At 42.5% G+C, this 25,030-nt stretch overlaps 1 protein-coding gene across 3 annotated transcripts; it reads right to left on the bottom strand.

Annotated features, from left to right (window-relative positions):
• Window positions 1-1,369: 1,369 nt before the first annotated feature.
• On the bottom strand, window positions 1,370-23,127 carry LOC119966866 (NAD(P)(+)--arginine ADP-ribosyltransferase 2-like). Of its 3 annotated transcripts, none has more exons than XM_038798829.1 (4): window positions 23,046-23,127; window positions 16,378-16,621; window positions 5,459-5,643; window positions 1,370-3,052 (listed from the first exon to the last, which is right to left on the bottom strand). In XM_038798829.1, the coding sequence occupies exons 3-4, from the start codon at window positions 5,502-5,504 to the stop codon at window positions 2,256-2,258; spliced, it is 843 nt and encodes a 280-aa protein (XP_038654757.1). In that variant the 5' UTR covers window positions 5,505-5,643; window positions 16,378-16,621; window positions 23,046-23,127; the 3' UTR covers window positions 1,370-2,255. The 3 variants fall into 3 exon arrangements, with proteins under 3 accessions (XP_038654757.1, XP_038654759.1, XP_038654758.1); XM_038798831.1 differs by having other exon boundaries at window positions 5,459-5,619; XM_038798830.1 differs by lacking the exon at window positions 16,378-16,621 and having other exon boundaries at window positions 23,046-23,123.
• Window positions 23,128-25,030: the final 1,903 nt, after the last annotated feature.

The following is a 25,030-nucleotide window of genomic DNA, read 5'->3' as shown; positions in this document are numbered from 1 at the left end:
AGGTTTCATATTCTCCCCTTATCTGTGTGGATTTCACCCCACATCCCAAAGATGTGCAGGGTAGTTCAAATGGCCACACTAAATTGTTCCATAATTGTGTAATTAAAAACTAGGAACACTATTTTGTTTAAAGATAGTATCACGGAATATAATGCACCGTCCATAATTATGCATGGGGCAATTTTTAATTCCTCACATCGGTATGCTAATTTATCAATCGTGGACTGTCATGTAATTATGATAAATCACATATAACTTATCAAATATACACTCAAATGAATTAGTGAAAATGTTTGTGATTGTTGCAGGTTAACCATCGATGCCCAAATACATTATTTCAGGACTCCGTGAAGATAATGATCGAGAACTACCATATAATATTTTTTTGTAATTTTTGTATTGTCACAAGTAGGCTCACATTAACACTGCCATTAAGTTGCTGTGGAAATCACTCGTCACCACACTACGACGCCGGTTCGTGTACACAGGGGGAGAATTCAGAATATTCAAATAATCTAACGTCTTTCGGGACTTGTGGCAGGTAACCAGAGCTCCTGGAGGAAACCCACACAGAAACAGGTAGAATATGCAGACTCCGCAGAGACAGTGACCCAAGCCGGGAATCGACCCTGGGACCCTGGTACTGTGAAACAACACTGTTAACTACCCTTTACTAATCAACATTTCCAACATGATAGCGTCAAATGGGGGAATATTGTTTTAACATTTCGAGTACCCAATTCATTATTTCCAATTCAGGGGCAATTTAGCGTGACCAATCCACCTAGCCGGAATGTGTCTCTCCATGCAGACAGTGTCCCAGTGCCGGGATCGAACCAGGGACCTCGGCGCCCTGAGGCAGCAGTGTTACCCAATGCGCAACCGTGTTGTCGCCAAATGGGGTAATATTACTTGATTATCACACACCGTTCACCACCAGTTGCGATCTGTAAATTGCTGACTTACATATGCAGCAAGAGGAGGACGATATTCAGGTTAGATGGGCCGATCGGTAGACAATAGGAATTGTGCAGTCAAGCAATAACCACCTCCAGCACAGGAGAAAATCTTCCTTTGAGAATAATTACATTAACTTTGCTGAATCTTGAAATATTAACATCTTGAAGCACTTGTTTAACCAGACTCTGAACTGATCCTCAATTACGTAAAGGATTTCATGGGTGGATCAGGTTCTGAGCTGGGTATTCTGACGATAGTAACAGTTCATGGTTTCACAACGTCTGCATACCATTCACAGTGTACAAATGTGTGTGTGGTGAATTATTCTCGTCTTCCCTAAACGAGTAATGTCCAGTAACACAATTAAACTTCGGCATCACCCTATTAAAATCAGACCACTTGATCGGAATGCATTTCAGCAATGTTTAATTCAATCCAACAGCAGTTTCAGCAGTCTTAATCATGCACAATGTGCAGCGCTGCATCTCGTCAAGCCACCACCGCCATCTTCCAAACTGGGAGCTCCAAACATCAAGCGATCAAGGACAAGAGCAGCGGATGCATAATAACACCATCCCTGCTCGTTCCCTTCTTAGCCATATACCATTCTGACTTCACCACATTTTCGTTCCCTGGATCTAAATTCTGTATCCTTGTTAATATTTTGAACATTGGATATGTTACCAAGACTGCAGTAGTTCAAGATAGCGGTTCTCCATCGCCTTCTCAAGGGATTTGAAAATTGAAACAGAATACCGATCTTGCCAGCGTCGCTTGTATAACCAAAAAAATGAAAAGATGCGCAAAACCTATCAATTATCAAGCGATGACTCTCAACAATCAAGCATGTGTAAGAAAATATAAATCATGTGGTATAAAGTATGAGTTTTCCCTCACCAATTACCGTGTGCAGAATATCCTATATTGCTGACGTATATTAATTAGAAACCGTGTTATCACTTTCTCGGCATGCATTATGAATTATAAAGAGGGAATTAGCAATTTGCAAGCGATACGAAATATCACAAATGTATGATCAAAGAACAAGATTATATTATCAAGAATGAATGCTAATTATCTGATAGCTTTAATTATCACTGCTGCATTATGAATTATCAACTTTATCTTCATTTGGCAAGGGAAATTTTTCAGCGAGCAAGCAATTATTATTCGTTAATCAGAAAATATTATGTAGAATCAAGCATTAATGATCAGTTTTCAACCACAGCTGATAAACTTGTAGCGGATATTGCAGAGAGCGAACTGATGCCTGTGAATTTAATCGACAGACGTTCTCAACGATGAAAGCACTGACAATAGTTCGGGCACTTCCCATTTGCTCTATTTACTTCAAATGTACCGTTACAGGTTTTTACAAGTACAGTGATCCCCACGCGCCCACTCGATACCAGGTTAATCTGTAGCCAGCGTTTACTACCATTCTTTTTCCATTTGGGCACTTTTTTGACATTAAAAACTTCAATGGGTGGGATCAGGACTTCTTCCTCATCAGGAAAATAGGAGAAATTACGAATACGGACACCAAGCTTGGTCTTTATTTTGAACAATGTGTTATTCCGATTTGGTTTCATGAATTGTTTTGCCTTTTTCGATTTCATAGTGGTTGAAGGGAATTGTCCCAGGCGAACATTCTGCCCTTTGCTGGCGTTGAATAATATATCAACACCTCTATAGGTGGAGTGACTTTTTTCTTTTAGGTGATCCAGTGCGACAGAAAGGAGGTAATGGAAAGCTTTGAAGTAAAAATTGTCACGATAGATTGTATAATTTGTGCCAAACTGCCTGGTTGCTGTGTTAAAGTCCAGGTACAGTGCGGAATCTTGAGTGTAAGCACGAATAGCCACGAGGTGTTCCCTCCGCAATCCGTCTGGAACGCCACAGTTCCCCAATGATTGGTTTGCTTCCAGCCAGACATTGAGGTATTGTCCCCTATTCGCCCATTCCTTTCTTATGTAATCAATTGCCGCCTGGTCGGCATCCAACGACTGAGTGAAAATGTAGGCGGCAGAGTCCTTCGCCATGTTTAGATTGATGACATTCCTTCCATATTCAACAGCTAAGGTGCTCCGAGCTGTGAAACAAAACGAGATTTTCGGGCAATTTACGCACAATGGATTGAACGCATCAATTCGTCCCCCATCTGCACAGCTTTACAATCGATATGGACAACCGCCGGGCTTGAAACGCAACATTACCTTGAAATTACATTGACGCTTCTTAATCATTCATTCCCACTCGAGCACTCTACCTATCCTGGCGATTTTCTTTTCGTTATTTGTCCATGATCCTATTGCCAAGAAATTGTTCGTCGGCATTTGTTGAAATTCCCACTGACATACTTACTGGCCATTTTAGCGGCAGTTAACTCTCAGCGACATTGCATGGTAACCGGTTCTAGTGGGTCAGGTACAGGCTTGGTTGCGTCCCTAAAGGACATTAATGAACCGAATGGGCTTTAGTGCCAATCACCGTTACTGATACCGGAATATAAAGTTCAAGATTATCATTGAAACTTAAATTCATTCAGTTAATATTGTGGAATATGACCGGGTGTATCCGGACCTTTTGCAGTGCTTTGGATTACTGGTCCAATGAAAACATTGTTTCCACAGCCAACAGGACCTGAATAGCACGAGTGGGGTGGAAATGAATGACGAAAAAGCGTAGAATTATTTCCCGTCAATCCTCTGCATTTCTGCCAGTGTTAATTTCGTGTTAGGAATAGAATGTGTTGCCGCAGAGAATGTCTGATATTCAATTAAAACAATAATGATAACTGGTCAGTGTATACCTATCAAACAAAGCTGCTATTTGCTTGTGATTTGGAGCATAGCACGCACCAACGTTTCACCACAATGGGGCATTGGTTAGAGGGCACATCGAAAATGCTGCACCGTTTCTGTTACCTTTTTAAAGCGCGACATTCTTCCATTACAAAGACTTCAGAGACGGTTTATTGAACTAATCTCTTGGACGAGGGCGTCGCCATATTAAAAACCTGAATAGGTTGGATTTTTTGGAGCTCACAAGAATGCAAGGTCACCTTCTGAAACGTGCAAGATTCTGAGGCGGATTGACAGGGTAGAGTATGAGAAAGATGCCCTCCTGGGGGGAATCTAGATGCTGGCCAGAGTTTAGCAAGTGGAGGTCCCAGTAAACACGCAGGAGACAAGTTATTTATTCTTGCACATAACCCTTAGTATTTTGAATTCCCGTCCCAAAAAACAGTGGAGGCAGGATCATGAAATATAGATTCAAGACCAACTAAGACAACTTTGGGTGAATGGTTTGGAGGAGGTTATGGGGCAGGTAGGAGATTTAAATCCTGGCCATCATTAAAACAGTTTTGGTGTTACTCAATGGTAGAGCGGAATGGTTGCGATAAATGCTCCACTGCTGCTGTAATTTATTATTTCATAAAACAGTCTGTCTGAATATTATCACGCTGGCCTGTGAGGCTGTAGTCTCTACAAAACATAGCCTCACTGTGTTCCCTTCATGAAAAGTCGGAAGCAATGTGTTCGCTTTACAGCATTTTGAATGCCAAAGCTGCTCAACGGCATAGTACAAGCTATGCATTTTTCAACATGGAATCATTCCCAGTTCCACTTGGTGAGATTTAGATACCTTGCACCGCTTCCTGACTCCGGGTCATATTACTGGCAGTGGTCACATTCCTAATGCAGATAATTCAAAGAAGATACGGGAGTAAGATCTGGCGTACTGTGTCCGGAGCGTTGAGCTTCACCCACGCTCTCAATGGGACAGAACAACATTTTACACGTGTTGTCATTATTTATAAATTTTCAGCTTTTCTTCCTCGATAACCAAACTGCCAGTTCGCCATTTACCGGAAAGGTAAAGATTGAGCGATGAAGAATATAGCAACTTTAGACTGCGCGTCACAATTCTGTGAAGAGGAATCTGCATCGAAGTATCGGGTTCGCACGGAGCTCGCGCACAATTAAACATACTAGAATGTAGTACTGTTTGAATATCGGCCTGATTTCCGGAAAATGTCGAACTTTCTGGATGAACACACAGAACGGAACGGCATATCCCGCTTCTTAATGCAACAGGATCAGTGGAACAAAAGGCCTTCAATTCGTGCTATAGCAACTTTCTCGAGGTCCTGAATAGGCTACTGCTGGGTCGAGGTGTTAGTCTTAATGGAATCAACAACGGAACCTATCACTTCAATGGATATAGAGATTATCCCATTCCCCAAATTATCAGGTTCAAGGGCTGAAGGGGCGCCGCTTTGTCCAAAACTAACAGGCCCAGAGTGCCGTCTACCATTCTTTAATGTAAATAGCTCGATGGGCTGAAGAGCGTCGCCCAGCTTCAATGTTGATACCAGACTGAACCTTGCAAATATGCGACTGCATTAACTGCAGGAGGTGAATTACCGTTGGCAAATTCGCGACATTAAGAATACACTTCACTTTTAAGCCAAATGCACGTTGAAAATACTTACTGTCCAATCTGAGAGCGAGGAGTAAGAAGTAAAGTAAACTCAGCATTTTTCCTTTCTTATGCTGTTGATCGGTGAGACAGTTCAGACGGATTGGTTTGCCTTCACGTTGCAGTTCCTTTTTTCTCAATGCTGGATCGATTCTTCGTTACAGCCAAGAATCCCTGCCGTGAAAGCGTCGCAGAAATCTTGAAACAATAAAAACAGTACAACGAGACGGACTCACTGAGTGAGGTTGAACGATGGAATGATATAGCACATAAACAAGGAACGTTTGTATCATCGTGCCTGTGCCAATTTTATGAAAGAGCCACCCAGTTCGGCGCACTGTCCCCATCATTCCCAAATTCAGCTAACACAATCCCCATCATTCCCAAATTCAGCTAACACAAGATATGTTTTATTTTCTTTCTGGTTTCCTTTTAAATGTACTATTTAATTAGCTTCCTGTACATTACGTGTCACAATGGCTTGTTGGTTTCCGCAATTCTGCTCCATTTATTCACCCTAAGCTCTTCACGATGTTTACAACCTGAATTTAATCTCTAATTTAACGGCTGCGTGCCAAGGACAATATGTCAAACTTTCCCTTCTCTGACCCAATTATTTAAGATTCTATTAAACATAATCTGCCTCCTTCTTCACCTTCATAAAGTACAAGAATAGATTTCAAAATATAAATCTAGTTTGGGCCCAGAATGACATAACAAGAAAACATAACTCATTTGATTTCTTTGCTGGTTACCTCCATTTCTGGTACTTTCAAATAGTCCCATATGACCAGAGACTTTCCCAGTTTGAGGGCCAAAAATGATTGTTGGTCATTTAACTTGAGCATCACAACAACTCAGATGAGGGGACAAGGCTGAGAAGGCGAGGCCTTCATGGATAACCTCCATTTATGCACAGGCAGGAACAGACAAATTCGCAGCAGGAGTAGGGCACTCGACCCCTTGAACCTACCCTGGCATGCAATAAGATCATAACAGATCCGATTGTAACATCAACCCCATAATTCTACCTTCCCAAATAAACGTGCACCCACTTGTTCAAGAAGGATATATCTTGCTCCGCCTTGAAATATTGAAAGACTCTGATCCACTGCATTTTGAGGAAGAATTCCAGACTCGCGAACCTTTGACAGAAACTAGATTCTCTTTATTTCTCTCTTTAATGGAGTACCCTCATTTTAAAATAGTGAAACTCCAGTTCTAGATTATCCCACAAAAGGAAACATCCACTCCACATCCTCCGGTCAATACACCACATTATCATTTTATTATCATGTCGCCTCTTGCACTTCTGAACCTAGTGAATACATGCCTAGTCTGTCTGTTCTCTCCTCAGAAGACAACGCGCTCAGTCCTGCTTTTAGTTTGGAAAATCTTCCCTGAACCAGATATTTCGACATATTTAGGTAAGTGAGGGGACAAATACCGTGTACAATACTGCAGATGTGGAATCAACATTGATCTGTGCAACTGAAGCATAAACCCCACTCTTGTACCTAGTTCCCATCACAATAAATTATAGCATTCTATTAACGTTCCTGATTTCCAGCTGTAACTGTTCAAATTACCTTTTGTGGTCCATGCATTACGACACCCAGGTGTCTCTGAACCTCAGAGCTCTGAAATCTCTCAGCAATGTGATAATATTTTAAAAAATCTTTCCTTTGGAAATGGACAATATCACGTTTGGCGTTATTATCCTCCAAATTCAATATTCGGTCATGCAAATTGTGAAACCTGACAACTTGTCTTGATGCCTGACAAAATTTACTTACTGTCACCAGGAGAGATCTCTGCTCCTGCACGCTTTTTCAAGTTATCTCAAAAAGTTTATATATTCTGTGTTATATACCGTCTAAAGAAATTCATCACTACAAACCAGAGTGGGGTTTGGGGCCTCACGGTAGCATGGTGGTTAGCATCAATGCTTCACAGCTCCAGGGTCCCAGGTTCGATTCCCGGCTGGGTCACTGTCTGTGTGGAGTCTGCACGTCCTCCCCGTGTGTGCGTGGGTTTCCTCCGGGTGCTCCGGTTTCCTCCCACAGTCCAAAGATGTGCGGGTTAGGTGGATTGGCCATGCTAAATTGCCCATAGTGTAAGGTTAATGGGGGGATTGTTGGGTTACGGGTATACGGGTTACGTGGGTTTAAGTAGGGTGATCATTGCTCGAGGGCCTGTTCTGTGCTGTACTGTTCTATTCTAAACGTCACTGCATTTGCCTGATGACGGGAGAGCTGAGCAGAGTCTGTGTGGCAATTAAGTATGCAGTATAGTTCATTGAAATCAGTAAGGTTTCTAAATAATCCGGGGGCACAAACGTGCAAATCATAAACGGACATCATTATGTTATCTCAAATAAAAGCATGGAAATGTATCAGGTAATTAGCTCATTCCTGTTGTTGGGAGCTCACTGGGGGCAGATTGTGGCCCTTTTACTCTGTTCTAATTGTGACTACACTTCAGCCGCATATCTCAGATCCAAAGATATTTGGGGCATCCTGACTCTGCGCGTAATATGCGTTATAACCACTCTACATTTCTTTCAATAAAACGCATGTTGTGGCCCGCACAGAATGGAGACTTTGAGTCAGATCTTAAGCTTCTAGGCAGCTCATTGGATTGACACATTTCTGCACAATGAAAAATTTAGGTGCAGCACGTTGCAGTGTTTTTTGTCAGTTAAATGCAGTTTGCTTAAATGTCACTTACTAATTCCTAACCCCATTTGCTCTGGTCTTGCACTGGGCTTTCTGGTGTCAAGTTTAACATCGTTTTTTTTCATCTTCGCATGACTAAGTTTCACAGTGATGGTCTCCAGATAAGAATTTTAGGCTGAACATACAAGTCGCACTTCTGCCTATGAATTTAACTGTCGTCGGGGTGTGACATTCCAGTTCTCGAGAAAGAGTCGATAATTTCTGAGAAGAATGCATTGGAAAAGAAAATATAAACTTACTGGATAACTGTTCACTTTGGTGAGCTTTTCAAAAATTGGCTTACTTTCTAATAGATCAGAGATGTACGAGAGACTTTATGCGTCGGTCCATTAATGTTGAACCACCCAATACTGGTCGTAATACTACTAGACCAGTCATGCAAAAGTCCAGCCCACTGCTCTGGTAAAAGACAACGAAAATGTTGGAACAACTCAGCATGTCTCGCAACACCTGCGTACGGAGAAAAATAGTTAATATCTCGATTCCATCTCCAGTGATAATTCCTGACCTGATGGGTTTTTCCAACATTTAATGTCATCATTCCCGATCTTCAGCATCCGAAGTACATTGATTTTTATTGTAATGTTCTGCGGACACGGGTTCAAAACCGACCACAGCATTTAGTGTCCTTTGAAGTCAATTAACAATAGTGGAATATGCAGCCAACTCAGTAATGGTGACAGCGACGACCAGTCTGGTTCACTAATTTGCTATATCTGATATGTTTTTCCGTTCTCAAGAGAGACAGCAATGGCTGACTCTTGATACCCTCTGACGTGGACATGCAAACCACTCACTTCAAGGGCCATTCAGGATGACAACAAATTCTGGGGTTGCCAGACGCTCAATGGACTCAGGAATACAGGCACGAAATCCAATAGTATTCCTTCTCATGGAACATATGCAGTTTAATCCCAGCCATTGGCGTAGACTGCCTTCGTTTCCTGGAGGTGGAGTCGGTATAATGTGAACGTATCGCCCCTCGGGGCCAAGAGGGCACTCAACACCATTCTGAGGTACCTGATATTAGGAAGGACAGGGAACTTGGATATGTTGGAGGATGGAGTTCGTAAAATAGGGAGAAATTGGCTCACTTTTGGATAGCAATACAGTGAGCTAGATCTGTGTTAGATGTGGAATAGCATAAGTACAAGGCCACAACGGAGTGATCGATCAGCACTACAGCAGAAACATACTACAGGATTGGACAGTAAATAGCAAATAATAATGTCTTGTAATAAAGGTACAGCGATCACTCTGTGGGATTGTTATCTACAAAGCGATTGGAAGAATCAGATTAGCCAAATTCGCCTTCCTGTCCATTAGGAATTTCTGGGACACTGTTTTCGAGCAGGAGGTTTTACCACCAGACAAAAACACGTTATGCTCGATATGTTAAAGTACCATCAGTTTAATTAAGGACCTTTTAGTAAAGGTACAGTGATATTAGTGCAATTGAATATCACATAAAGGTTGTGGCAGTGAGGAGTGTGTCGAAAACTAATATTTTACAAAGTTGTTTATTGGGCATGACGATACAGCCACTTAATGTGTCCTCGACATTCGAGAAAGTACATTGATAGGTAAGGATGCATTGGCAGAAATGTTAGGAGATACTGAGCTACATTTAGAAATGATACATTTCAGTGAATAATAAAGACTCTCATGGAAGGACAAACTATCCGTTGTCATTGAAGGTAGTTATATGTAATTGCAAATTGATGGATTAGCATATTAGTATATTATCAAGATTGGCATATTGGTGATTTGGCAGATTGGATCAGAAATTGGCTAGCTGGAAGAAGACAAAGGGTGGTGGTTAATGGGAAATGTTCAGACTGGTGTGCAGTTACTGGTGGTGTACCACAAGGATCTGTTTTGGGGCCGCTGCTGTTTGTCATTTGTGTAGATGACCTGGAGGAGGGCGCGGAGGGATGGGTGAGTGGATTTGCAGAAAACACTAAATTCGGTCGATTTGTGGACACTGGCGAGGGATGCTGCGGATTACAGAGGGACATTGATAGTCTGCAGAGCTGGGCTGACAGGTGGAAAATGGAGAAAAGTGTGAGGTGATTCATTTTAAAGGAATAACAGGAAGACAGAGTACTGGGCTAATGGTAAGATTCTTGTTAGTATGGATGAGCAGAGAGATCTCGCTGTCCATGTCCATAGATCCCTGAAAGTTGCCACCCAGGTTGAGAGGGTTGTTAAGAAGGCGTACCGTTGTCCGATTTTATTGGTAGAGGAATTGAGTTTCCGAGCCCTGAGGCCATGTTCCAGTTGTACAAAACTCTGGTGCGGCCGCATTTGGATTATTGCGTGCAGTTCTGATCGCTGCATTGTAGGAAATGTGGAAGCATTGGAAAGGGTACAGAGGAGATTTACCAGGATGTTGCCTGGTATGGATGGAAGGACTTACGAGGAAAGGCTGAGGGATCTGAGGCTGTTTTCGTTAGAGAGAAGAAGTTTAAGTGACTTAATTGAGTCATACAAGATGATCAGAGGATTAGATAAGGTGGACATTGAGTGACTTTTTCCACGGATGGTGATGTCCAGCACAAGGGGACATAGCTTTAAATTGAGGGGAGATAGATAGAGGACAGTAAAGCAGTACTGCAGAATCAACATGTTTTTTTTAAATATAAATCATGTGTGACTAAAGTATTGAAGTTTTATGCAGAACAGGAGACAGGGTGCATGATGGGGAACTGACACATCTGTTGTACATAGATTAAGAGAATCTTAAGAGCAGGTTCTGCATCAAGGATTATGACAGAATAAGAGGTCGTGGTGTGCAGAAGTACATACTACTGGATAGAGTGCGGTTATTTCAAAGGTAACATATAATAGATACAATTGGAATTTAAATGGAAACACCATAGTGATCAGTTTTCGGTCTGAACTATTATAATGGACATCAGTGATGTAGATGAATGGACCGAAGTCTTAATTGCTGAGATTTCGAATGACATAAATATACGCAGGAACGTAACTAGTGAAGAAAACTTAACATGTCTGCACATGCATATATATAGATTAAGTGACTGGCAAACATGGCAGGCGGACTATAATGCGCTGACAAATAAACGTTCCCACTTTGGCAGGAAGTCTAAAATACCCACATGCAATTTAAGTGGAGGGCGACATCAAACGAATGAGATCCAGAGCGACCTGAGTGTCCCCGTAGAGAAATGACAAAACGTTAGCATGCAGGGACAGCAAATGCTTTGGAAGAAAAACGGATAATTTTCTGTAATCCAGTGGAATACAGTATAGAAGTATGGATGTTTTACTGCAGTTCAATTCGGACTTGGTGAGACCAGATGTGGGGTGCAGAGTACAGTTCTGTTCTGCGCCTTTAAGAAAGGAAATAAATTAATTCGAATCAACTCCGTAAATATCCACACAACGCATGCTTGGATTATTACATTAGGAGGGAAGTTTAGAACATAGAACAGTACAGCACAGAATAGGCCCTTCGGCCCTCGATGTTGTGCCGAGCAATGATCACCCTACTCAAACCCACGGATCCACCATATACCCGTAACCCAACAACACAATCACAATTTTGAAGACTGGAAATCTAACACCACCATCAGGAATAAGACAAGAGGAAAATAAGGAACTAGAGTATTGGTTAGTCGAATATTGGCAGGTGTGGAATGTTAGAAAATGTTGCTAACAGCAATGACAACAGGACGCCCAGAAACTCCAAAAGTAATTCGGCATAGACAACTAGATATTAAGATCAGGGGACAAAAAGAACAAGAACAGGCACCAGCCCTCCAAGTCTGTACCGGTCATGATACAACCATTGCCAAAACCCTCGCACTTCCTTGTGCCATATCCATCAAAAAAAATGCCTCGCATATCTCATATAAACTTTCGCCAACAGACCTTAAACCTATGCCCTCTGAAGACTGATCCCTCTGATCATATAAATACTGCGTGCCTATCCACTCTATACATGTCCCGCATAACCTTGGGGATCTCTATCAGGTCACCCCCTCATCCTCCGTCGTTATAATGAAAACATTCCGAGTCGATTCAGCCTATCCGCATAGCTAACACCCTCCAGACCAGAGAACTGCTGCACTCTCGCCAAAGCCTCCACATCCTTCTGGTAGTGTGGCGACCAGAATTGTGCGCAATATTCCAAGTGCGATCTTACCAAGGTTCTGCACAACTGCAGCATGACTTGTCAGTTTTTATCCTCGATGCCCTGTCCAATGAATGCAAACATTCAGTGTGCATTCTTTTCTTTTTATAAATTGAGGGTGCCCTCATATTCTTTTACAATTATGGAGCAATTTAGCGTGGTCAGTCCACCTAACCTGCACATATTTGTTTGTGGGGGCGAAACCCACGCAATCATGTGGAGAATGTGCAAAATCCACAGGGACAGAAAAACAGAGCCGGGACCGAACATGGGACCTCGCCGGTATGAAGCGGCAGTGCTTCTCACTGCCTCACCATGCTGGCCTCAGTATGCTTTCTTGACTACCTTGTCCACTTTTGTGTCCACTTTGAAAAATCTGTGGTCCCAAACGCACAGATTATCTCAGAGTTTCTATATTCCTAAGGGTTTTGCCATTTTTATATTTCCCCCTCTTTGTTAGACATCCCTAAATACATTACCTCACATTTCTCTCGATTAAACTCGTTCGCCATTTAACTGCCCAAATATCCAACCTATCTATATCCTGCTGAATCCTCTGTCAATCCTCAAAACTATCTACCACTCCACCAACATCTCTGTCATCCGCAAACCTCCTTATCAGACCAGCTACATTTTCCTCCAAATTGTTTACAAATAGCAGAGCCTACAGCACTGGTCCCTACAGAGCAGAACTAGTCACAATCTTTCGTTCAGAGAAAAACACCCTTCCACTGCTACCCTTTGCCTTCTGTAACGGAACCAGTTCTGAATCCATTATAACACCTCACTTCTGATCGCGTGTGACTTCACATGTTGTACTAGTTTTCCATGATTAACCTTGTCAAAGACTTTACTGAAGTCCATGTAAATAACAACCACCGCCCTCCCCTCATCAATCACGTTTGTTACCCCCTTAAACAACTCAATAAAGTTAATGAGGCACGACCTCCCCTTAACAAAACCATGCTGTCAATCTCAAATGAGACCATTTGTATAAATCCTGTTCCTGAGAATTATGTTCAATAATTTATCCACTACCGACGTGAGGCGTACTAGCCTATAGTTTCCTGGTTTATCACTAATACATTTCTTAAACAGCGTTATGGCATTAGCTATTCTCTAGTCCTCTGGATCTCACGTTTGGCCAATGAGATTGCAAAATGTCATTCAAGGCACCAGCAACTTACGTCCCCCTATATTCTTGCGTAAGTCCCATCCGACCCAGGTGACTTATCTACTTTAATATATTTTAAAATACCCAGTAGCTCCTTCTTTTCGACTTCAACGTGACACAGACTGACCACACAACCAACGAAGAATCAGCTTCCACAAATAATGATGCAAAGTACTCATTTTGTATCTCGCCCATTTCCTCAGGTTGGACACCTTTGGTTCCCGTACTGTCCTTATGTGTCCCAATGCTTTCCCTGGACACCCTCTTGCTTTTTTATATATGTATAAACATATTTAGGATTCACATTAATCCTACTTGCCAAGGATTTTTTTATGAACTCTCCTAGCCCTCCTAATTTCCACCTTACGTTCCTTGTACGTTTTTTACACTCCTCAAGGGGTTTCGACTGTACCCTCCCTTCTGGAGCATGCAAATTTATCCTTTTTCTTTTTGACGAGATTCACAATATCCTCCGTTGTCCAAGGCTCCCTAAACTTCCCATACTTATCCTTAGTTCTCTCAGGGACGTGGTTTTCCTGAATCCTCTTCAACTCTAGCTTGAACGGCTCCTACATCAGTTCATCATTTTGCCTCCAACAACCGCACCCAATCTTAATTTTTCCATTCCTGTCTAATGTTATCGTAATTTGCTTTTCCCAGATTAGTGTTTTAACCAGAGGGTTATCCGCATCCCTATACAAAAGTACCCGAAAACATACGGAATTGTGGTCATTGCTCAAAAATATTCCCCGACTGCAACCTCAAGCTACTTTCCAGGCCCATTCCAAAATGTCAGTTCCAGTACTGTCCCGACCCTAGTTGGAAAATCCACATTTTGCATCAAAAGGCCTTCCTGGATACAGTTTACAAACGCTGTCCCATCCAGCCCCTCGCACTAAGTGAGTCCCAGCCAATATAGGGGGAATTAAAATCCAGCCAATAAAGGGGGAATATAGGGGCAGCACGGTGCCGCTGTGGGTTAGCACTGCGGCCTCACGGCGCCGATATCCCAGGTTCGATCCCGGCTCGAAGTCACTCTCCGTCTGGAGTTTGCACATTCTCCCTGTGTTTGCATGCGTTTCGCCTCCACAGCCAAAAGAATGTGAAACCGAGGTGGATTGGCCATGCTAAATCAATTGGGTACTCTAAAAAGTTAAACAAAAAAAATCCTCTCTCACAACAACCTGATTCCTGTGTACCGACCCAAACCCCTCTTCCTATCTGCTCCTCTGTAGCTCGCTGGCAGTTGGGGGGACCTGTCATAAACACCAAATACTGAGATTTCCCCCTTCCTCTTCCTGAGCTCTACCCAGATTACTTCATTGTATGAGCCCTCCGTGGTATCCTCCCGCACTATAGCTATAATATTACCCTTAACCAGAAATATACTCGCCCACCTCTTTTACATCTGCCATTTCTCTCCTGAAGCATTTATATCCTGCAGCGTTCAGTTGTAAATTCTGCCCTTCCTTTAACCACGTTTCCGTGATAGCCACAACAACAAATGTCCGAGTGCTAATAATTGCTCTAAGTTCAGCTGTCTTATCTGCTATACTTGTGACTTTGAACGAAATACACTTCAAACCAGTGCGTTTGAGCAGACAGGGTTATATTGTTCTCCTATTTTATTTTCTGTCTAAGCTTATGTTATTACACATTCTAAGCCCAACTCTCTTGTTCCCGCCCCTCTACCATGCTGGCATAAACCCTCCAGCTGACTTCCCAAACCACTCAGTCAGGGTATCGATATCCCTCCAGTTTAAATTCAACCCTGGCCTATCGTGTACAGGTTACACTGCCCCGGAAGAGAGCCTACTTGTCCAGAAATCTAACACCTTCCCTCCTACTCCACTAATTTAGCCACTTATTTAGCTGCACTATCATCCTCTTTCCAGCCACGTTGGCACATGGCACAGTGAGTATTGCGATATTAGGGGCTGGTTTAGCTCACCAGGCTAAACCGCTGGCTTTTAAAGCAGACCAAGCAGGCCGGTTCGATTCCTGTACCAGCCTCCCCGGACAGGCGCCGGAATGTGGTGACTAGGGGCTTTTCACAGTAACTTCATTGAAGCCTACTCGTGACAATAAGCGATTTTCATTTCATTTTCATTAGAACCCTCGAAATCCTGTCTAAGAATAAATATAGGGAAATTAATTTTGCCAAACCGATTTTAAAATTTCAATGTTGTCACCGACGAGGCTGGTAAGTTGGAAACCGGAATTTGCATTATATTTGCATTTCCAGAAGGGCCTTGAGGTTCAGGGAAAGACATTAAGAGGGACTAAATATTGGTTCTCAAAAACTGAATATAATGTAGTAATAGACAGAGGATTTTGGGGGACTGTAGCATGTAACTACTGGAGTGTCGCCACGCTCAGCGGTTGGGTCACAGCAAGTTTTTATCTCCGTTATTCACGTAAATGAACGAGATTAATCGAATCGTTTATTCAGGTTACATTGTACTCTCCAGGCCTCGTTATTGCAGAGGCACGAAGCGAGGACACAGGCAACGCATTAGTTGGCAATGGACAAAGAGGCACAGCAAGCCATGAGTCACAATGATCTAAATTAGCCGTCATGGCAAGGAGATTGGTGCATCTGTACAAAGGAGCAATGCTGCATTGTTGCGGGGCAGGTTGACACCACATCTGTGCTATTGTGTACAGTTCCAGTATGAATATCTGAGATATCAGAGTCGCTCCAGAAAACTTTTGTCAGATTAATTTCCGAGATAAGAGCTGCGTACGATAGCCGAATTTGAATCAAAGTATTTTTTATCGAACTTGATAGTTCATAGTGAATGTTGAAATGTTTTCGCCGGCATTAAAATCAAGCCTCGTACAAAGTGTCAGCTACTTACTTTTGTCAGAGGAAAGGGTTCTTCGATCAGAGGGTTATGTTGATTGATATTCCTGACCGAGGACTGTAGACTAAGTCTTCAATCTGATGATTGAAGAATAAGATCGATGGGTATTTTGAACAATGGAATAAGGCGGGAATGCAGATGCGAGATAGAAGTTCAGCAATGATGTTTGTTAATGGCAAAGCAGACGCAAACGGGTGAATAGATCGCTGCACCCCGTAGGTTCTGTGTTCTTAGTGTCCTGTCAGGGTTTTAAAAAATATTTTTATATACATTCTTTATACAGTTACATTTCGTGCCCATCATTGTGCAGTACATTTAACATTTCCTTGACTATTTACATTTTGCCACCACCTGTGTCGGTGCTCTGTCTGCGGGACCCCCCCCCCCACCTCCTGCCCTCCCCCCACCATGCCTCCCTATCGCACCGGTGTTCCATCCTCCCTTCGGCCCCCCTCTTTTTCCTTGTGCTTTCCGCCGCGTCTGCCTGGCCGGAGGGACGAAGGGTCTTCCGCTCCCACCCCCACCTTTGCGGCTTCCCCGTCATTCCCTTCCTTTTGCTCCCTTATCTTCTCCCCACTCCCTGGGTTATGCGTTCCTGTTAGTTTCCTTCTAGTTTCAAGTTTTCTTTTTGTCGAATCATTGTTGGCTTCGAACTGGTCTTTGGACAGGCCGTAAAATTCCCCCCATGCTTTAAGGATGCTTTCCTCCGACCTTCGGATGGTGGATTTGGCCTTCTCCAAATGGAGAACTGCCGATAATTCTGCCAGTCAGTCCACAGCTGTGGCTGGTGCTGCTGACCGCCGGCCGAGCAGGATTCCCCGGCGTGCGATTAGACTGTCCAGTTTATTTTACCAACAGGACGAACACAGTTTTGAGCTGCTCCTCATTATCGTATAAAGCAATCAATGTGCTATTGTATTTGCCGCTCCCCCACCCCCAATGTAAGTTCCGTCGACATTATGACAAGGATCATCCCATTGAATAAATGTAACCAGATCCTTTTTGGCTATACAGTATAAATCATTACCGTAGCGTTTCCACCACTCGCCAGGATCTTACAAATTAACTACCAGGGAAGCCTTGTGCATGCACGAATGTGTATTTCTCCGTGTCTCCTAAGCCTTAATGTTCGACACAAGCGTGACCTTTATCTCTTGTTTTTCTTCAGAGAAACCCAGAATGATATTCGGCCCATTGTGTCGATTCTAAATCTTTCTTCGATCTACAGTGTAAGTCCCATCCTGACGGTCTGCCCGGTGGCCTTGCCAACTGTTTAAATTTTAATAATTTATCGTATAGCATTGAGAAAAATACGATTGAATCTGTATCCAGCCTCGTTCAGACACAATATTCCAGTTGTTAACAGATTGCAGCTTCAAAAACATAAACCCTCCTCCCAACGACATGTTATCTTTAAAATAACTTTCAATTCTCTGGCGATACGACCGAAATCAGTCTCTTTCGAGATGGTGGTTCAAGCCTTCTCCTGAATTGCTAACTCTTTGTTAACCCTCTTCTTAACCATCTCGTTTCCGCTATATAGACATTAAGGATGAGTGTTCCAGGTTTTCACAAATGATTCGTAATCTGAATGGCGCTGCTTACAATAGTCTAACATGGAACATCAGGTCATGGAAATAAGGACAAAATAAAGTGAAATATGGGCGGCAAGGTAGTACAGATATTAGCACAGTGGCTTCACAGCTCCAAGGTCGCAAGATCGATTCCCAGCTTGGCTCACTGTCTGGAGTTTCCATATTCTCCCCGTGTCTGCTTGGGTTTCCTCCGGTTGCTGCGGTTTCCTCCCACAGTCCAGAGATGTGCAGGTTAGGTGGAATGGCCTTGCAAAATTGTCCCCTAGTTTCCAAAAAAGTTATGTGGGTTTACTGGTTTATTGCGATCAGTTGGAGGTGTGGCCTTAGGTACAATCCACTTTCGAGGTGCTGGCGCCGAGTCGATGGGACGAATGGCCTCCTTCTGCACTGTCAATTCTATGATAAAATCTTACAACAAAGCAGAATGTAACAAAGCAATGCCTAATTTTGAAAGTTAGTATATCAGAGGGCCGTGCATTATCAGTCGTTTATTTAATTCAATGTTATGTTCGATAGCAATTTTGGGCAAAAAGGACATCCAGCAACACTGGAATAACGCGGGAAAGTGCTTACGGTACTGAGTATCAGTAATGATCCTTTTGAATAACACACTTGAATGGCCGAATGGGCTACTGCTCCTCCTCATGATCTCTTTTGGTCCTGAATGTTTTAACAGCCGGACAGTCATTTTGCAAACCACCCCTTAGATCCTTATCAATCTTTGGACAGTTAACTGTTATTGTCCCTGCACCCCAGCATAACTCACTGGTCGACATCACGATACGTCAGTTTTTCTCGTGGCATGTCATTGAATAAAGGTAAACAAATTTCCATTTTTGACATAATAGAAAGCTTTGAGCCGTGTCTCCGCAACTCGTCATTGGCCGCACGGTGGCACAATGATTAACACTGCTGCGTCACAGCGCCAGAGACACGGGTTCAATTCTTGCCTTGGGTGACAATCTGTATAGAGTTGCACTTTCGCACTGTGTCTGCGTGGGTTTCCTCCAATTGCTCTGGTTTCCTGCGACAGTCCAAAATGAGTAGGTTAGGTTAAGAATTATTTTGATAGGACAGAGAAGGCTTTTTGGGTGAAGTGGCTTTTCAGTGGGGGGGGGGGGGGAGGTATGGTATACTGGATTGAATGTGTGGCCTCCTTCTGCACTTTTCGCAATATATGATTGTCAGTTAGGTCTTGTACAGCTCCAAAATTTAATTGCTCCTTTTTGCGAAGTGTCATTTTAGTTTCAGATATTTCATTTGTCCTATAGAAATACATGAGAATAGGGATGAAAAACGTATCAGTCATGATTGAATGGTGGAGCAAACTCGATGGACCCAATAGTCTAATTCTGCTACTGGGCCTTGTGGTCTTATGTCAGTGGACACCAGAATTGTATTCGGCCCATTACATTTAGAACATAGAACATAGAACAGTACAGCACAGAACAGGCCCTTCGGCCCTCAATGTTGTGCCGAGCCATGATCACCCTACTCAAACCCACGTATCCACCGTATACCCGTAACCCAACAACCCCCCCCTTAACCTTACTTTTTTATTAGGACACTACGGACAATTTAGCATGGCCAATCCACCTAGCCCGCACATCTTTGGACTGTGGGAGGAAACCAGAGCACCCAGAGGAAACCCACACACACAGGGGGTGGACGTGCAGACTCCACACAGACAGTGACCCAGCCGGGAATCGAACCTGGGACCCTGGAGCTGTGAAGCATTGATGCTAACCACCATGCTACCCTGCTGCCCCTGGTTGCAGTAGAGATTTATTCCAGCTCTTTTTCCTTTGGGAATTAGAACCTGACATGATGTGAACTGACAATTATTACTGAACCAGGGTGGATTTGTGGGGCGCGCTATATGTGGCAGGTTGCTTTTCGTTCATACGTTTATGAGGGACATCTCGAACTTCGTTGCGCGGCCTGTCATAATGCCCTGCTTCGGGGCGTTGCCAACGGTTTCAAATGTATCACTGTATGACAGTGTAGTTATGGCCACCGTGTTTGCACTAGTACTCCAAATAAGATCATGACTTTGTCCCATTCCATGCCTTTTCCACGGACCCCTGAACATTGTTTCTATTAAAATACTTATTTAATTTTCTCCTGAATCCCTCGATTGAACCTGTCTCCACCACAATTCGTGACTGTTCATGCCTGAGTTGAACTGTTGGAAGAGTGAAAAGTTTATTTCTTCTCATGCCACATTTGTTTATTTTGTAAATAACTCTAGTTTTGGGCCCTCTCGTTCTTGGTAATTTTACGAGCGGGAACAGTTTCAAGTTTCTCTACTGCAACCAGAGCCCTCATTTATTATATCGTCTCCTTCTTTCTTTTCTCCGAAGAGAACAGTCCGAACCTCTCCGAGCTATCCTCAGAACGGAAGTTTCTTATCCCTGAAACCATTCTTGCAAACCCCTTCTCATTCTCTTCAGTACGTTCGCAACATACATATAGTGTGGAGAGGGAACGGTAACAATGCTTCAGCTGAGGTCTCGCAGTTTTTGTATGTGTTTAGCAAAGCCTCCATGTTCACTACCGTCTGCTCCTATAAATAAAACCCAGTATACAATCAGGTTTTTAGTATCTTATCTTTTCACCTTTCCTGCCCGCTTCATTGATCTATGCACATTCCCGCCCTGTCCCACTGCTCCTACCCGCAGTTCAGAATTTGACCTCTTATCTTGCAATACTCTCTCCCTGTTGTTTTCTATCAACATGCATAACCTCAAACGTCTGCGCATTGAAGGAGATCTTCCACCGATGTGCCATTACACAAACGTTCATATATTCTCTTCAGGCTCTTACTGTCCACCCTCCAGTTTGAAGTACATCCAAGTTTGTGTCATGCGCAAACTTTGGAATTGTCCCCTCAACACCAAGATTTAGATCATTAATATATATCACAAAAGGCAAGGTAAAGCTTTTTCTAACCCCATTTCTAAATTAATGATTGCATTTGCTTCCACCAATTTTCATACACTGCATTCTATTTCAGGTTTTCTTCCTAATTCGATTAAATATGAATACGCTTGTTATAATACAATTGCCACTGGAAACGTGGCTGGAAACTGCCAGCTGCACTACCAACCTCGCTCTTGAATTGCAAACTTTCTGATAAATCTCCTCTTAGCCATCTGTCCTCTTCCTTATATACATTAATACTGAACGTTCACAATTTCAGAAAATGATTAGAAATCATCCACTTCCTCCATACACCATTTCGTCACAGAGAACCAGTTTACCGAAAGTTAAAACCAATAGGAACAAATAGTTTTACAACACATCAGGTACGTTGAACAATAATTCTTCTGCTTTGTGAAAGGAAGGTCGCTTTATGTCTATGTTCCTGCCAGATATACTTGAGTGACGAAATTCTGCTCTTCACACTTTCCATACTGCCTTCACCCTGATATCGAGGAATGGCAGAATTTGACTTTGGGCAATGTTGTTTTTGGAAGCACTTTGCTGCTGATTTTTCTGTAGCTTCTTCATTGTCATTCAGTTAACTAGCATAGATTTCATACATTTATTTCTAAGCCTATTTTTGGGGGAGAGAGGAGTATTTGTTTGAATGATTCCATTCTGCAAGTCTTCTTCGCTCCACTTTACAATGTTAATTCCTTTTGTTCAAGCGAGGTTTCGTCTCGAAAAAATATTCTACCCGACTGCTGACATTTCTGTTTTCAGATGATACTGAAACACAAATTCAGCATCTGCCCGATTTATTTGGAAAAGTATTTCCCATACAATCGACCTAACTTCAGTTCGTGTGTCAAGGCAGGCTGTGAACCTTTATCTGCGGACAGAACCCAATGGCATGCTGTCTTCCAAATACCGTGTGTAACTTTATGCAAGAGCATCGCCTAAATTATTCATTTAATCGCAACACGAGTGTCTACATAATTCTGTCAATCTCAATTCGAAACCGTCCATTTCCATTTGTGCATTTGTTTGCAGCGACATTTTGGAGCAATTGAATCATGCAACCAGTGGTGACTACTTGAAACCTATGTTCCTTACATCACACAGAGCTGCTCTACCCCGTTTCAAAACTATTGACTTCCCTTGGCAATTATAGATCAGATTCGCCATGTTAAGGTTCTTCTTGACCCTACATGCAGCACCATTTCTGACGGTGAATTCCGCGTCGCAATATCTGCATGGAAACACATGTCCCCCTCCTCTAGTTCTTATGCTAATTTTCGTAAATCAGTGTGTCATTTAGATAAGTGGAACTGATGTAGCTTATCCAGTCTCAGCACAAAACCTTAATCCTTTACCTGGCTACCATTTCTCTAAACCATGTCCGGAGACTTAGATCCTTCCTGACGTATAGTGAGAACATGAATAATTGAACATTATTTATCAATGCTCACTATAATTTCTTATATATGTGTTCTACACTGCTCATGGATCTGCACTGGCCCTTGGAAAGAGCACCCCATTTAAGCCTACACTTCCAATTTATCCCCGTAGCTCAGTAACGCCACCTAACCTTTTTGGACACCAAGGACAATTTAGTATGGCAAATGCACCTAACCTGCACATCTTTGGACTGTGGGAGGAAACCGGAGCACCCGGTGGAAACCCACGCAGACACATGGAGAACGAGCAGACTCCACACAGACAGTAACCCAAGCCGAGAATCGAACCTAGGACCTTGAAGCTGTGAAGCAACTGTTAACCGTGCCGTGAGAGTAATACAACGTTATTCTCATTTTCCACCGATTCCCAGAAAAAGGTTTATTCAGTTTATTTTCAGCTGTCTTTGTTTATTTATTCGTCAACCAAATTCTGTTGGTGATTTTTTCTTTCTTGATTGCCCTCTGAAGACGATCGATAAGATAAAGGTGCTAAGATTAATTTGGTATCTCTATTGCCCAATGCATCCCACACTAGACATCCAACCGTCCCTTCCCCAACTACACTCTCCGCACACCAACCAACTACCCTCCCCAATCCCATAGTTTTTAACACTATGCATCATATGAATGTTTATAAAATGTCAAATATAAAGCATGGATTCTCATTTCAGTGAAAACTTACCCGGTTGAGGTAAATCGCCGGAATACTCTTAAGTGCCAGAGGTCCTTATTGCATCAATGTTGCACTGTTGCAATGTTGCACTATGAGAGTATATTTTTTCATCAATATCCCACCACCTTGGTTTTCTAAGAATACGACTCTCGCTGTCCCCTTCTGATTCGTTAAAGTTTAATACGTATTCTGCAGAAGTAATGAAGATTTTCCTGTTTGACAACGCGAGCTGTTATGTGAAAACCGAACATCGCTGCTTGCTATGTTCAGCAAAATCCTTATCAGATGTCAATGGCTGTGGTTTGTGTGTTGGCAGAAAACTGACCCTTAAAGTAGCAACTACCACAATACTCGTATTAAATATTTTCCTCAGCATTAAAACTCGAGAATAGAAAAGCATGATATTCAATAACGACGTCTGTTTTAACTATGTTCCAAAAAAAGATGTGAAGACTGCTTCTCACTGCTAACAATAAGGAACGAAGCAAAATGAATCTTGATTAAATTGTGGTTAGGGCGCTGACCTGATATCGTGTTTCAGTTTGGGATACGTGCCAAGGCCTTGAAGGAAGTAAAAAAAATGATTCACCGTAATTAAACAGGGGCTAAAGGATTGCACTGATGTAGAGACACACGAATTGAGAAATTCAATTGTGGACAGGGTGGTTGTTAAAGGATCCTTCTCAGTGAAGGTACCTGTCTCAGTAACGTACAATGATGAAGCTGAAACGACTGTCTTCAAAGGCTGACTATACCAAGAAAGAAACACTAGGGGGTGCACATCATGTACAGATGCAGATATACTCAGTGACATCACCATGGACGGAAAGCTAAGGCAATTTGCTACATCAAAAGTGTACTCCCTCGTCACAGTGTTCACACGGGCTGCTGCATTTAAATCAAAATTCTGAACTCTCTCTTTCACGGCCCTATACAGAATCAAGCACGTCACATTAATTTATCTACGATGCATTAGGAGAATTGATATAATCAGCGACTAATGAACAGGATGAGGTTTCTCGCTTCGTCACGGAGTTCAAAAAGCATTTAATGGAATCCAAATATGTTCTCCGCAGTTTCGAGCAGAACACTTTTAATACAAATTTCCGCTTATAAAAGGAAAAAATAATACAAGTAAAAAACCGTTTCAGCTAGAAGCAGGGAGGACGTAAAAGTGCAATTATTACATAGCTAGCTGGCAGACGTAATATGTACTCCTATGAAAAACGATACAGATCTCTACGGCCTTCAGTCATTTTCCTCCAATTTTCTTGGAAACACGTGGCTTCTGTTTCCTAAGGATAGTCGCCATTTGCTAAAATTATTTTTGGAAGATATGTGTGCCACACCATCATAGTGAAGGTGGGTTCAGTACGAAGATGAGACTCGTTAACATCCCGGAAATGCATACTTCAAATAGTGACGGCTCTGGCGTTGCACCATTTGTCTCTAAACTCTTGAATTTATGCCATAAACAAATGGAATTAGATTTATTCATTTAAACGCTCATTTACACCCACCTCTCTGGACCAGCTATTTTTACGTCAGTCATAATATTACCTTTATAGTTTAGTCATGTATTCATCAAGTCATATCAGTCCACAGTCTTGAAATGAAACGTCACTTTGTACATTCGCGTTCAGTCAAAAATAACTATCTCTATATTTTAATCCCATGTTCCAGCCCTTGGCCCACGACATTGTTTGCCTTGGCATCGCAAGTGCACAATTAAATACTTCCCAAATTATGTTAGGGTCTCTTCCCCACCATCCTTCTCAGGCAGTGAGATCGAGACTTTCAACAGCCTCTGGCTGAATAAGTTTTCCCTCACATTCTTTATAAACCTCCTGATCCCGATTTTTAATCTCTGTCCCCTGGTCATTGACACCCATTAACAATAGGAAAAGCGGCTTCCTGTCTTTTCTATTTTTTTTTTTATCTGGTTCAAGAGTTATCAATCATACACCCCCCCCCCCCCTCAGTATCTTCTTATC

Source organism: Scyliorhinus canicula, chromosome 6 (genome assembly GCF_902713615.1).
Source record: "Scyliorhinus canicula chromosome 6, sScyCan1.1, whole genome shotgun sequence".
Lineage (NCBI taxonomy): Eukaryota > Metazoa > Chordata > Chondrichthyes > Carcharhiniformes > Scyliorhinidae > Scyliorhinus > Scyliorhinus canicula.
Note: the sequence above shows the minus strand (reverse complement) of the source record. Positions and strands in the feature narration are given on the sequence as shown.